The 15,798-nt window shown below is 38.5% G+C and overlaps 1 protein-coding gene and 1 long non-coding RNA gene across 2 annotated transcripts in view; one reads left to right on the top strand and one right to left on the bottom strand.

The window, feature by feature from the left end:
• LOC134679811 (uncharacterized MFS-type transporter C09D4.1) overlaps positions 1-8,233 on the bottom strand; it is a 90,245-nt gene extending 82,012 nt beyond the window's left edge. The window contains exon 1 of the mRNA XM_063538711.1: positions 7,585-8,233. Within this exon, the coding sequence (XP_063394781.1) occupies positions 7,585-7,914 (330 nt within the window). The 5' untranslated portion in view covers positions 7,915-8,233. The remainder of the gene's footprint in view (positions 1-7,584) is intronic.
• A 149-nt stretch (positions 8,234-8,382) lies between these two features.
• The window catches only part of LOC134679822 (uncharacterized), a 268,010-nt gene continuing 260,594 nt past the window's right edge, over positions 8,383-15,798 (top strand). The window contains exon 1 of the long non-coding RNA XR_010100401.1: positions 8,383-8,544. This is a non-coding gene — a long non-coding RNA (uncharacterized LOC134679822). The remainder of the gene's footprint in view (positions 8,545-15,798) is intronic.

The raw sequence follows: 15,798 nt of genomic DNA, 5'->3' as shown, positions 1-15,798 counted from the left end.
CATTTTAAACCACTCGCCCGCTTAGCAACTTCTGCTGCTGACTGTACTGATTGATTAGGTTACTATTGTTTCGTGCTTTAAAAAGCACTAGGTATACAGGGTGGCTAAAAAATAAACTAAGCGCATTCCCGTTGCCAACGTGCATGTGCAACCCTGATATCGCGAAGAAAAATTTGGCTGTTTCATACATTTTGGCTGGCCGTATTCTATTGGAAAATACCTACTTCATTTTTCGCGATTTCGGGGTTGGTCCCATACTAAAAGTTGCTCAGTATAATCCCAAAATCTCTCTGGCTACGGGAATACACTTATTTTTTGGCCACCCTGTAGGTATTATCTCTCTTCGGCCTTCGCTTTTAAAACACTTTCGGAAGTTGTATACTGTAAAACGTAATTCAAGACCAAAAAAAGTGAGACAATGTTGCCATTGCAATAATTTGTTTGTAAAATTGTAAATTCCTTTTGATAAATAATCACGCTAAGATAATTTATTCATTAGTAATTTTACTCGTACTATTTAAAAAAGTACTTTTATTTATTTATTTGTACATAAATACAAGACGCGCTAGTAAAAAAGTGGCAACATTTCTTACTTTTTTTGGTCTTGAATTACGTTTTGCAGTGTAGGAAGCGCGACCCATCGGACGCTCGAGTTTTCAGCTCTACGCATTTGGACACCTGTACTATTATTCGGCATTCAATCTTCAGAGATGTAGAGATATAAGCCATCACGCCAGAAAACGTCATGTTACATCTGGTTTTTGATTGACCCATTCGGGTTTTTCAAGACGTTTCACACAAGTCACGTTTCACGTACAAAAAATTTTTGGAAATTGTGTGATGTACGGAACCCTTGAAACGCGAGTCCGACTCGCACTTGACCAGTTTTTTGAAATACGAGCGATCGAAATTTGAAAACTAGTGGTATTGATCACTCGATTTCAATTCTATTAGTAGAATTTAAACGCCTAGTAGTGGAGATATCATTTAACGAAATACACGAAATCGAGTGATCGAATTTCAAAAATCGGCCCCCTGTTCGTACAGCACAGACAGCTTTACAGCATTCCAGCTTAAAGACAAAGGCAAACCACTCAAGGTCACAAAGCTGACCCAGTTCTAACACTTGCTCTAATTATCTCCGAAACCTGACTCCAAAACGCTTCAGAATGACGTAATTCACCACCAGAACCTAGCAACATACGCCCTTTTACAAGTAACCGAGTTTAACTGGTTCAAGTAAGTGAAACCTCTTATCTGGGGCTACATTTTATCCTTTGTTGAACCACGAGCCCATTCATCTTTGTCCGCTGAATTTGAGCCTCGTTGGCTCTTAATTAAGCATTGGTATAGACAATATCGGGAAAAACCGGGTTTAAAAACAAATGACAAACGAATTCAATAATCTCAATAACACGAAGGGTTCGGTACCATTACGCAAAAAATGGCAAAAAAATCACTTTTGTTGTATGAGAGCCCACCTTAAATATTTTTGTTTTTTTTTTAGTAGGTACTTATTTGTTGTTATAGCGGCAAAAGAGATACATCATCTATGAATATTTCAACTGCCTAGCTATCACGGTTCATGAGATACAGAATGGTGACAGACAGACGGACAAAACAGCGAAGTCTTAGTAACAGGGTCCCGTTTTTTTCCCTTTGGGTACGGAACGGTAAATATCCTATTTTAACATAATATACTTATTATATTCGAACGTAAGTATGTATTTCGTAGTTGGAATGACCAGCTAACACAGATCTCTGGTGCTATGAGATGTTTGAGGTTTTGTGAAGGACGTCAAAGGATGTTAGAAGACTGACGGATCTACTTATAATGGTAACTTTTAGCCACTCGTTATAAGTAATTAGGTTCTGGACACTCTGCGTGGATAAATGTACCTACATTAATACAATCCCTATTGTATTAAGTACAATCACGGAATTTGAAGATTTATGACATTTTTTAACCTTAATGCCGGTAGGTACATAGAATAAAAATGAATAAAATAAATAAATATTAGGGGACATCATTCACAGAGATCAACCTAGCCCCAAACTAAGCAATGCTTGTTCTATGGGTGCTAGGCAACGATATACATACTTATATAGATAAATACTTACTTATACATAGAAAACACCCATCACTCAGAAACAAATATTTGTGTTCATCACACAAATAAATGCCCTTACCGGATTTCGAACCCAGGATCATCGACTCACAGGCAGGGTCAATCACTGGGGCAGACCGGTCATTAAAAAAAAAAGAAAAGTGACAAGAGGTCATCGAAAATTGACAAACCTTGAAAATTCCGTGACTGTACATAGACGGCTAACGAAAAACTTTCAAGGGTCGAAAGGTATCACTTTCAACCCTTTTCACGGATAAACAATGAATCACGTTCAGAGCTTTATAAATTAAAAAAAAACCGGGCAAGTGCGAGTCGGACTCGCGCACGAAGGGTTCCGTACCATAATGCAAAAAAAAACAAAAAAAGCAAAAAACAAAACGGTCACCCATCCAAGTACTGACCACTCCAGACGTTGCTTAACTTTGGTCAAAAATCACGTTTGTTGTATGGGAGCCCTATTTAAATCTTTATTTTATTCTGTTTTTAGTACTTATTTGTTGTTATAGCGGCAACAGAAATACATCATCTGTGAAAATTTCAACTGTCTAGCTATCACGGTTCGTGAGATACAGCCTGGTGACAGACGGACGGACGGACGGACAGCGAAGTCTTAGTAATAGGGTCCCGTTTTAACCTTTGGGTACGGAACCCTAAAAATACATAGTTTAAAATCTGTAAAAGGCTTGTGCATAATAATATAATAAATATTGATTAATTATCAGCAAAAACAAGTCCATTTATCGTGATCGGCAACGCAGGCTTCGTCAAGTGCTTACAAAAACAAATCAGTTACAGGCTCGGAGTGTTACGGTCTTCGTCACGTCAAGGGCCAGTTAATAAATTATATACTGGATGTGAATACGAAAAAAGTAACCAAATTTTACAGAGCCTAGGGCTGGGATCAAACTAGCGTCCTCTGCATTCACGTAAACTACTCGTACATCAAAATTACGGTAGTATATTTCAGTTTATAATTTGTACATGTAGTCTAGTGTTTCTACTTAAAATAACACATAAAAAATCTTTTAATAAAATAATTTGTTTAGTTTCCTAGTCATTTATTATCTTAATAATTTTCACTAAGCAAGCCTATTTTTCTGTAACAGGCCAGAAACTTTTGGACCGACCCTCACAACTGCGTTATACTGTAAATAAGTATTATAACGTAACTCTTTGGCTACTAAGAACGCGGTAGTAGAGCTCATTTTCATTAATGCGTGTTATGATCAATTTAAAAATGATTTATAATAATAAGACACTTCACGAGTAAGTAATTGAAATTGAAAAACAGTATAACTAATAATTAGTTGTTGGTGTGAGTGAAGTGTTTTGATCACTTTATTTTCCATGAACATTAAGATAAGATAAGATAATAAGATAATAATTTACAATTTTATAACTTGTAGATTTCAGTCCCTGCAAACCCCTCTTGTTGGTGAATGATCACTAAATAATTTTACTCTGAAAAATATTAATGTCAAGGCCAGAAAGCCAAAATGTATGAAACAGCAAAATTTTTTTTCACGATTTCGGGGTTGGTCCTATAGTAATAGTTGCCTACCTATATATTTGTCCCGTAAATTATTGCAGGTGACTAAATAAACGCCCTGTATATAATAATAATAATATTTCTACCCAGTGGCTGGTAACAGCCACTGGGTAGAAAGCGGCGCACACCTCTCGACACCCCTGAGCCGCTCACACCGATGTTGCCCCTGGTCGTCTTCACGACGGCAGTTTCAGGGGCCCATCTAGTCAGCGGCAAGTCACCACCTGCCTCGATAACGTGTGTTAGCATTGTTATGGCAGGTGTCCGAACTCTTTACAATAGCCCAGTCTCATTTTCCACCCAAACTTCAATCCATAGACCGGTATACTATTCACTTTTGCTACAATAGTCCCAATGCCTGCTGAGACCGGTTCATGGGTGTCTATTGTTGCACCTATGAACGGGTTCCAGCAGGCGTTCTACATGACATTAAAGCTCTCCAAGGGGCCTCTACGTGTTGGATCTGTGTCCCCACGCAAGCCTATCAAAAAACCGGGATTATAGGCCCGTGATATCCAAGGAGATACAAATATAATAATAATAATTGTTGGCTTCGGCCCCACGCACGCCTCCCAAAGGTCCGGGACTCCATGGTCCCGAGATATGGAAAGACAGACAAATAATAATAAAATGTTTTATTGCAGGCATTAAAAAAACCCATACACATCTTACAAAATTAACTATAAACTAACTTAACTTTAACTTAAATTCTAATAATAAGTATTAAAATAAAATTCAATGCGAATTATATGCGAGTTTTATTTTCCGATCTCGACAAAACGACCAAAATACTCCTATTTCTAAGAGCTTCAGATAGAAACCCAATGGAGAGAGATTGATAAATGATGACAGACCACAGATCGAAGTCACTCTGCGATGTCAGTCAAAATCCGGATCGTAAAACGAACACGACATCGCTATAGAGCCGAGCTATAGAGGCTATAACGATAGTACAGAATGCCCACGACTCCAAAACGCCCAGATTTCCCTTACAGAGTGAAAACCATGGCAACATACGGTGAATGAACGTTATGTCTCTGAAAAGAAGAACGTAATAAGTTCGTATGGAGTTTAAAAAACTTAATACATTTCTGTAGACTGTACAGTCGTTCGTTCTGACGCAAAAATACCAATAGATGCGCGCAAGACCACCAGGATATTCTGAACTCCGATTGCGTATATTTTTTTCAGATTTAAGGATCAATATAAATTAGACACAAGCTCTGGTTAGAATTTTCTATAATAACAAATCTGGTTTCCGCACGGATTGGTAAGGCCATCAAATTAAGATAATCCGAAGGATTTAAAACGAAATGAGTTTTTTTTTGATATTTTCATTCAGAAGATATTCTATCTGAAGATAGATCTGATTATCTATCGATCATAATAAGTATAATCCCAAAGTCGATCACAATAATATTATTAATTGCCCGATTATCTAAGGATCATTATTTTTACAGCACATGTTTGTGCGTATGTTGGCATGTAAGTATATCTAATTCTTCAGCACCGCCTGTAGGCGGTGGTTTACGGGTGTAGGAGTTTGAGGGATTTAAACATAGTGACAATAAAATTGTTAGGTTCCTATAAGATTTGTCTCAGATTTGAGACTGAAATAAAGTTTAATAACATTTATTACTTCATTATGAAACTGCACAACGGGACTTAATCGCGTATTTAAGTTTTAAGATTTACCTCCGACGTTTCGAGGACGGCGTTGTCCCCGTGGTCTCGGAGAAGACTGGCTCAAGTTGACATCAACATCTAGCCGCGCGAGTTTTTCGAACTACCCGCACTTGGTCTTGTTTATCAGTTTGAACGTTTGAAGTGCGGGTAATTCGAAAAACTCGCGCGGCTAGAAGATATTGATGTCAACTTGAGCCAGTTTTTGTCAGCCAGTCAGTGAGCAGATCTCCGAGACCACGGGGACAACGCCGTCCTCGAAACGTCGGAGGTAAATCTTAAAACTTAAATACGCGATTAAGTCCCGTTGTGCAGTTTCATAATGTTAAATAATCGTGAAAATTTAAATCAGTGTTTATTACTTCAATTCTTTGGGACCAACATGTATGTTTTAAGAATGTATTTAAGGTCAAGATCAGATAGATCAAATCCGCGAAGGACTAAATCTAAAATCCATGATGCACTACATACTACTGAAGATCGCAACAATTGGAAAGAGTTACCCCCTTATTCATAAACGTTTACTAAAGTTGACAAGCCGATAATAATCGTTTGTCCCTTTCCATCATACCAATACGTCGGAAAGGGACAAACGATTATTATCGGCTTGTCAACTTTAGTAAACGTTTATGAATAGGGGGGTTAGTCCACAAAATTATTCGTGGAGGCCACGACCCTCAGCAATGAGGAATACGACACAAGGAGGAGGAAGATCAAGATAATTCGTGGCAGGATAAGGCATTTCTTATACTTACATATATACATACATCATTGGCTCAGTGACCTAAAGAGGATCTTGGCCTCTGACACAAGAGAGCGCCATTCTGCCCTATTCCGTGCCACTTCACGCCAGTTGGGTATTCCGAGGGCGGACAGGTCTTTTTGGGCTTCGTCACTCCAGCGGTATCTGGGACGCCCAGACGGACGTTTTCCCCCCGGGTGCCCCACATACGCTCTTCTCACAGCACGATCCTCCCCCATCCTCTCCAGGTGACCAAGCCAGCTTATGTTTTCTCATACTTAAATAATTAAATATACATTACGTAAATATGTGGGTCGTTAACATAGTTTTATCTAGTGCAGTCACCTGCAATAATATGTTACTCTTCGAAGGCCTTAAAAATATGTGACACGCTCTTATGGCTCTACAAATAAGATCGTGTCAGATATTTTTGCGGCCTTCGTTGTCAACATGTTATTTCAGGAGACTGTAGATAGGTACTTATGTTATTCTCATTAGCATAGTTTTAATAGAGTGCTTAGTGGTCTTATAGACATTTTCGGTTGAATGGTTAAAATCAATGTAGGGAAGACCGCGACTCACGAAATTTTTGGCTGGAAAACCCATCACAAGGCATAATTTCCCGTATTTGTATACGTGTACTTCGCTCAAACTCTGTCAGAAAGGAACAGCTCAGATTGATCTGCTCTAAACAACGCAAAAACAATTGATGCAACGAAAAAGCTTCTAGACCGTCTTATCTGATAAACGTTTTTTAATTTCACCTTGACCGTTGACCTTAATATTACAAGTATCACTGTTCGGAATTTTTAAGTACTACCTAATATCAAATATTCCGATTTATGCATAGATACAATTAATTCCAAAATAAATAATTAGTAACGTATATGTACATACCTACTCATGTAGGTGATGGAAATTAATCCTTAAAGCAATTAAGATAATGGAGAAACAATGTTTTAGAATTATACTCGAGACTTATCTGTTATCGAACATAATTTTCTTATATTGTCAAACTAAGTTTTGTATTTTCGTAACTGAAAGGATTTTTTTTTCGGGACAATGTTTTTTTTCCTATTTATTCTGCTCATAATGCGCTCTTCAAACAGGGCAAATATTATTCAATATAACGAAAACAAATTCGACAATAATATAAAAATCGGTCCATAGTCCATGTATGATTGATATCTGTGTTTGATTTGATTTAGGATGTTGGCTGTATCGAATCTAAATTGAAATCTGATTGTCACCAAACTTGGAATATAATCTAAGATCTTGCGTAAGATAATAGTCTCGTACGCAGGTAAGTACCTGTTGCTAACTGTCTGCACTATATTTTTTATTTATAAAGAAAATATTATATCAGTATGATATTGTCGACAGTACACCACAAAAATTCGTGCTAAAGTGGTTCAAATAAATTTTTCTCAACATGGAAATTATTGGTCCGTTTAAATCTTAAAATAAATAAATTCACTTACCGTTTTATCCAACAGCCAGCTAGCCGGAAAAATCAAAGGCACGTATGTCACCATATATATAATGGACGTCCATGATACCAATGTCGATGGAACACCATAATAATCCGAAACTACGTCACTTATAATCGTATACTGTGTCCACTGCATCGCATTCGATGCTGAGAACATCACAAAAAGTAATAAAATTATCCATCTGTACTTATACACTTTTAATGGCACTTTTTCTCCAGTCCCAGTTACATTCGGGCTATCCATTACACTTCCTGGTATCATCACATTCATCACTTTAGGCTCTTCACTCGGATTTCTAACTATATCATTCGCGGTCATGTTTCTAAACACTTGTAGCTTAGATTAATTTATCAGTCTGTGACATACGATAGATAAAACGCTTGTAATCTTCCTAATCCTTGTAATATTTATGTACGATAATTTTATCAGTCTTTGAGAAGCCGCTTTTATTAATCTTTAAGGCAAAAAATGCAATAACGCTCAGCCTTGTCACCACAAGGCCCTTTCGTAAGCAGTGAACAGTTTTTGTCAATGTTTATTTATAATATATTGATTTATTATATCACAATACTCTGGAAAATTGCAATTCCAAATCTTCACAAGCACTTTTTGTCGTATTTGGTATTTAAATTGGTTTTCGGCGTTCTTTTTCGCACATGTGTTTATAAAAAGTCGGAGTTACGATAGAGTCAGTCGTGCGTGTCTTTCATTTAATATAAATATGTGATGGAATTTGTGTATAAATTCAAGAAAAACTCTTATATTGTACTATTTTGAAAATCAGACATATATTGTTTTTACGACCGGTCTGGCCTAGTGGGTAGTGACCCTGCCTGCGAAGCCGATGGTCCTGGGTTCGAATCCCAGTAAGGGCATTTATTTGTGTGATGAACACTAATATTTGTTCCTGAGTCATGGGTGTTTTCTATGTATATAAGTATGTATATCGTCGCCTAGCATATAGTACAAGCTTTGCTTAGTTTGGGGCTAGGTTGATCTGTGTAAGATGGCCCCAATATTTATTTCTTATTTATTTATTTATGTATGTATTTATTTATGTAAGCCGTGTGGTTGCCGGCTTAAGAATAGCCCACTCCGTGCTTATCCATGGATGTCGTAAAAGGCGACTTAAGGAGTAAAAATGACAGTCACCTAAGTCAACTAGGGATTCCCAAGGAGGGTTAGCGTCAGGCAGGCGGCCGGTGGTAAAACTCATGCCAAATCCTTTTAGCAGCATGATTATCGGACTAAATGAGATGAGCGACAGGGCTAGGGCGTACCCCGCAGGCGACGCGCAGGGGCAGCACCCGGCTCCTGTGGGAAATGGACAAGGGTTGTCGCACCAGCCCGGGCGGGGGCGACGTAAGAAGCGAGCCCGGGAACCTAAGTATGTGAGATTGAGGTATGCCAGCTGGAATATAGGGACGATGACTGGAAAGGGGAGAGAACTTGCAGATGTAATGAAAAGACGAAGGATAAATGTAGCTTTTCTGCAGGAAACAAAGTGGAAGGGTGCGAGGGCTAGAGAGATTGGAGAGGGATATAAGTTTTACTACTGTGGGAGTGACGGCAGACGAAATGGTGTTGGTATAGCACTCGATCGCCATTTGAAACAGAATGTCACAAACGTTGACAGGAAGAGCGATAGAATCATCGCTATGAAAGTGATGTTAGAAAACGTCACACTCAATTTAATAAGTGTGTATGCCCCCCAGAGTGGATGTGACGATTTAGCGAAAGAGAAGTTTTGGGAGGATTTTGACGCAGTGACCATGACTATACCAGCAAATGAGGAGATATATGTGGGAGGTGATTTTAATGGACATGTTGGAAGAATGAATGTGGGGTATGAAAGAGTGCATGGGGGTTTCGGTTTCGGAATACGTAATACGCAGGGTGAAGCATTACTACAAGCAGCTACTGCCTTGGACATGGCAATCGCCAATACCTGGTTCCAAAAAAAGGATGAACACCTGATAACCTACAAAAGTGGCAATCACACCACGCAGATTGATTATTTCCTTGTGAAGCGAAATAAGATCAACTGCATCAAAGACACAAAAATAATACCAGGAGAACACCTTACTTCACAGCACAGGCTGCTTGTAATCGATGTGAACATTAAAGTCCAGTCTCGTATGAGAACCGAACGGCCCCCTGCAAAGATAAGATGGCATATGCTAGAGAAGAATGAATGTGCTATAAAATTTAAAGAACGTGTAATAGATAAAATGATAGAAATGAAAGGAATGGAAGGATTGAATGCAAACGAATGTTGGAACGAGATGGCAAATTGTATACGGAGAGTAGCAAAAGATGTGTTGGGAGAGTCGAAATGGAAAGGTGTGATAGATAAGGAAACGTGGTGGTGGAATGAGGAGGTGCAGGAAGTATTAAAGAAAAAGAAGCAGGCATTTAAAGAATGGCAAAGTGTTAAAACTGGGCAGGAAATTGAGAAGGAAATAAAGAGGACAGAATATAAAGAATGTAAGAAGAAAGCAAAGCGTGCAGTTGCTATAGCCAGAACAGCAGCACAGGACCATTTGTACGAGTCTTTAGATAGTCCTAAAGGCGAAAAGCAGCTGTACCGCCTAGCCAAAGCGAGAGAAAGAAGTTCCCGGGATATGTCTCATATAAAATGTGTGAAAGATGATGCAGGTAAGGTGATTACGAAAGATGAAGCGATAAAAGAACGTTGGAAAGCCTACTTCGAAAGGTTGATGAATGAGGAAAATGAATGGAACAGGGTGCTACAGCACAGGATGATAAATATGGGTGTAGTGAAAGAAATATGTATGGACGAAGTAAGAACGGCTGTGAGAAGTATGAAAAATGGGAAATCTGTAGGACCAGACGATATACCAGGAGAGGTATGGAAGTTACTGCGTGAGGATGGATGTAAGTGGCTGACTTTGTTCTTCAATAAGTTGTTGCATGAAGAAACCATTCCCGACGAATGGTGCGACAGTTTGCTGGTGCCCATTTTTAAAAACAAAGGGGATGTACAAGAATGCAACAACTATAGAGGAATAAAGCTCATGTCACATAGCATGAAAGTATGGGAAAAAGTGATAGAGAGACGCCTGAGAGATGAGAGTGATATAACACAAAACCAGTTCGGGTTTATGCCGGGGAGAGGTACAACAGACGCCATTTTTGTACTTCGCCATCTGTGCGAAAAATACAGACATGCCAAAAAGAACCTGCATATGGTGTTTGTTGACCTCGAAAAAGCATACGACCGAGTACCCCGAGAGGTTTTGTGGTGGGCTCTGAAAGAGAAATGCGTGCCTGGGAAGTATATAGAGCTAATCCGGTCAATGTACAACCGATGTTGTACACGCGTCCGGTCAGCTGCTGGCACCACCGACAAGTTCAGTGTCACGGTAGGCTTGCACCAGGGATCGGCTTTAAGCCCTTACCTCTTCCTGCTTGTTATGGACGCTCTGTCGTCAGACATACAGGAGGAGGCACCCTGGTGTATGCTGTTTGCCGATGACATTGTGCTTGTTGGTGAAAACGAACTTGAGGTGCAGAGCAGACTTGAGAAATGGCGGCAAAAATTGGAGAATGTTGGCCTAAAGATCAGCAGATCTAAAACGGAACACATGTTCTGCGATTTTGGCGGTCTCTCCAGTTTTGCTGCCATAGAACTAGACGGCGTTACACTGCCGGTCTGCTCCGACTTTAAGTACCTCGGTTCGCTCGTACAGTGCGATGGCGATATTGACCGTGACGTGAAAAACCGGATTAGCACAGGATGGATGAAATGGCGACAGGTCACGGGAACCATTTGCGACGCCCGAATGCCTCTTCGGTTGAAGGGTAAAATTTATAAATCAGTCATAAGACCTGTCGTCATGTATGGATCAGAGTGTTGGGCCCTAAAGGTGACGGATGAAAAGAGATTGCATGTAGCGGAGATGAGAATGTTGAGATGGATGTGTGGCGTGACGAGAATGGATAGGATAAGGAATGAGTATATAAGAGGAAGCCTGAAAGTTGCACCCATAACAGAAAAAGTAAGGGCAAATCGCCTAGCGTGGTACGGGCATGTGATGCGGAGGGATGAAAGTCATGTGACGAGAAAGGTATTACGAATGAATGTGGAGGGAAGTACGAGGAAAGGAAAACCGAGGAAAAGGTGGATGGACTGTGTGAGAGATGATATGAAACGAATGCAAGTGAATGATGAAATGACGGGCGACAGAGAGGTGTGGAAGAGAAAGACATGCTGCGCCGACCCCAAGTGAATGGGACAAGGGCAAGAGAATGATGATTTATTTATTTATGTTATTTTATTAATGTTACTATGTTTTTTTCTTTACGTTTGCGACACATTTGAATAATTACTTTATATTTCTATAATTTGCCATAAATTTTGAGTCGGGTCAAGCTCTAACGCTGAATGGCATTAGCAATGACAAAGTGTAGCAATGTCATCATTAATGTCAAATTTCTATGAAAATATGACGTTTATAATTATACCTACTTCCCCACTTTATTCTGTTAAAAGGGCAAAGATAACTTCGACGGACTCTATTTCATTTAAAAAATAATCCAAAAATATGTAGCTGTACCTACGTACACAAGTATATGTTTTGTATAAGTTCACTAAATTTTAAAGGAAAAATCGCAAGTTGAATCGCAATAAAATGTGTATTAGTCCTAGAAAGTTTTCAATAGGAAAGCACTTTCAAGACGAAACACCGTTAAAAGTGGCACTTTCAAAACACAACACAACCGTCCAACACTAATGTGTTGAATGAAAGAACACTATCAATTGAATGGCCGTTCGTCTTTCAACACCAAGAACTAATGACACTAATGATTTGCTCGCACTGTCCAGTTAAACCGATTGATAAGGATTCCGGTTGTGCTAGATTAGCGAGTCGAAGATTAGTCCGACCAGTTTAATTTAAGACCCCGTCGACTCAAGTTCTTCCCTCACTCTCACTGATGGTAAGCGTCATGTTTTCGAATTTTTATTTTTTGTAAGTTTTAACAAAAAAAGTAATCGGTGAGTTCGATCAAACGTAGCATTTTTGCAAAAAAAAAAAACCATTAATTTTATATGTCCGTTTTGACACTATCAGTGACTCCTGGTATGAGTACTGAACCCACGGGGCCAGTTACGCTGGTGACACTGCGCCCGCGCACACGGTGAGAATACGGTCCGATATCGTATATTCGTCGGTCGCGGTCATTGCCAGAGATTCATTGAACACTGTTAGTAAACATTCTTTATTAGGCCCAGCCATACAAGAAAAAGGCCCATTTGCTAGTGAAATTTAAACCTATAATGTAGGAAATAGAGTTGATTAATGATTAAGTAGGTACACTTTGTTTAAAACTTTTACTATACAAAAGAAATGCAAATCCAGACAGTATAAAGATTCGCCAACAAAAGAACTGAAATTACTTAAATAAAACAAAATATTTTGTAGTAAGCACGGCCAATTTTAATTTTAGAAGTCATATAAATACATACCTACACCATAAAGTCAAAATGGAAAAATCTGTAAATAGAAACCGGCCAAGTGCGAGTCGGACTCGCGCACGAAAGGTACTATTAATTGGTAAGTACGCAAAAAATCACGTTTGTTGTATGGGCCCCACTTAAATATTGATTTTATTTTGTTTTTAGGATTTTGGCAACAGAAATTACATCATCTGAGAAAATTTCAACTGTCACGGTTCATGAGTTAGAGGCGTTACAGCCTGGTGACAGACTGACAGACGGACGGAAAGCGAAGTCTTAGTAATAGGGTCCCGTTTTTACCCTTTGGATACGGAACCCTAAAAAGACTACATAAAATATAACAATGATGTCATGAAACGCGGTGTTGTATAGAGGTTGTCTTGTAATGCCTATGTAGTGTGCCTACATCTTGATTATTCTGTGGCCCCGTGGGAAATAAATAGTAGGAAAGAAAGAAAACAATATGTTAGGCCTTCACTCTACTCTGATGGAAAGTTATGGCCTGAAAATGCGTTACATTCGTTCTGCGACTCTGCGTGACGTAGGTACAGAGTTAGGTATAATTACCTAATTACTTCTAAAAGGTATATATATAGGTAAATAAAAAATACATGTACAAAATATAGGTAATAATATACCTTTACGCCGGGAGTTGCGCGGGGAAGCCCGGGGGGAAAACCTGCCTCTTTCAGTAGGTTTTACATTTCTTGTTTAATTTTAGATATATTTAGGGTTCTTAGTGTTATTCATAGATATATTTAGTTCATAAGTTATTTATTTGTCTTTTTGTTGTCTTTTTCGTACGTAATAAATTTGACTTAAATATATTTTTGTTGAATTTATTAAGTATAAAAATTCAATTACATTTTCTTATTCGTCAACCTTTTGAAGCATGGCAAACGTTTTTTACGTCAAATTTATAAGACTATTTTTTTATCGTTACCGCGCGTTCATGAAGGTTTCCTGAAAGAGGTCCCTCAAAAGGATAAGTTCGCCTTTGTACTAATTAGGTGTGTTTTTTCCTGTTTTGTTTTTCTTTATGGTTATGTGAATGTGCAACAAAGTGATTTAGGTACTACTCTGAGTAATCATAAATATGCTTTTCAGCTTACACATTTGAATCTATCTTCTTGGAGACAACAAGAAACGTTATCTGAGTCTCAGAGACGTGTGTTGAAGTGTCAATTAGAATATTCTTAGCCCCAACCTTGTTTCAGGAAGGCACTTTGTTTCCGCGCAAGACGGGACTGAAGTGCTGTCAAGCTGCTAAAGTATTTTTAAAGTTTACAGGGAAAGCCCCGGCGTAGCACGGGTGAAACCTTAACAAATTATATTCCTTAACCTTCCTCAATAATATCACTCTATTGATAGGTAAAAACCGCATGAAAATCTGTTCAGTAGTTTTCGGGTTTATCGCGAACATACATACAAACAGATAGACGCGGCGGGGAACTTTGTTTTATAAGGTGTAGTCATTAGTTTTCATAGGTCTTTACATCATTCGCAGGAGTATGGTTTTGTGATGTTTTTACCTAAAGTTAGCGATGACAATGAATTCTACACAAACGTAAAAATATAAAAATAGAATCGAAATATTAAGCAATTAGCCAATGAAATAAAGCAAAATTTTATGATAAGCAAATGAAATCAGCACGAAGATAACGTTCTAGATACATAGGTACTTACCTAATTTATAGAAAATACGGCTTAAGCAAGAAAAAATAAACCGAAAGATGAAAGTCATTTGATGAAAAATTTATGCTCAATATTATATCACAATCAAATGCACCGCCAATCCCTCCTATTTGCATAATAAATCGTATCGAAGCAAAATTTTCAGTGAAAATCGACGGGAGTTTAATATAAAAGTCGTTCTGGCTTCAGATAAATTATACCCGTCCGGGTCGCTGAACAAAAATTAAACCAAACGTAGAGTCAGCACTCGTGAAAATATAAAAGTTAGGTTGTGAAAGGTATTCCATTGACAAATTAGGGTTACGTGTAAGAGGCGTTTTTAGGAGTCAGTACACATAAAAAAGAAACTTTGTGCATGTTGTTTTGATGGTAAAACGCAGGTCTTAGCGAACTCGGCGCCGTCGACTGGACAGACACGGTTTTGGACAGAGTAGCATGATGGTCTTTGGTGTCGGAGGCCAAGATCCACTTCGGGTCGTTGCGCCACAGCAGTAAGTAAGTAAGAATGTTTAAAGATAGGACCTCCAAAATGTTCAAAGGTAGGAGGAAGATGTCCTTGTGACAATAATCGGCAAGCGCCGCAAGCGGCTTTCATATTGGCTGTCACTGCGACAAGGTACAAAATGGTTACATGAATCATATTCCTTGACTGTAGGGCACGGCAGGATATGATAGGGTTGGGGACAAGACCGGCAAAGGATCGTGGACTAAATGATAACCTAGACCTAGCATAAATAGAACCACCGAAGAAACAGAAGAAATATTAATGTCGGTCTTCCACAGTTAGGTATTACATTAAATAAAACTATAAATAAGAAAAATCTTCTTAGTTTTATTAAAATTATCTGTTATCTTATTAGTTTTATAAAAATTAGCTGAGTTTATTTATTTTCTTCCTTGCGGCAAATAAAATATTACAATTTTATCAAAATTACTGTGTTTAAAATAAAATCTACAAGAATACAAAACGGGTGCAATGAGGTTTGGGTGCTTGAAGAAATTTCTCCTCTTCTTCCGCGCGCTAT

Source organism: Cydia fagiglandana, chromosome 3, assembly GCF_963556715.1.
Source record: "Cydia fagiglandana chromosome 3, ilCydFagi1.1, whole genome shotgun sequence".
NCBI classification, from domain to species: domain Eukaryota; kingdom Metazoa; phylum Arthropoda; class Insecta; order Lepidoptera; family Tortricidae; genus Cydia; species Cydia fagiglandana.
Note: the sequence above shows the minus strand (reverse complement) of the source record. Positions and strands in the feature narration are given on the sequence as shown.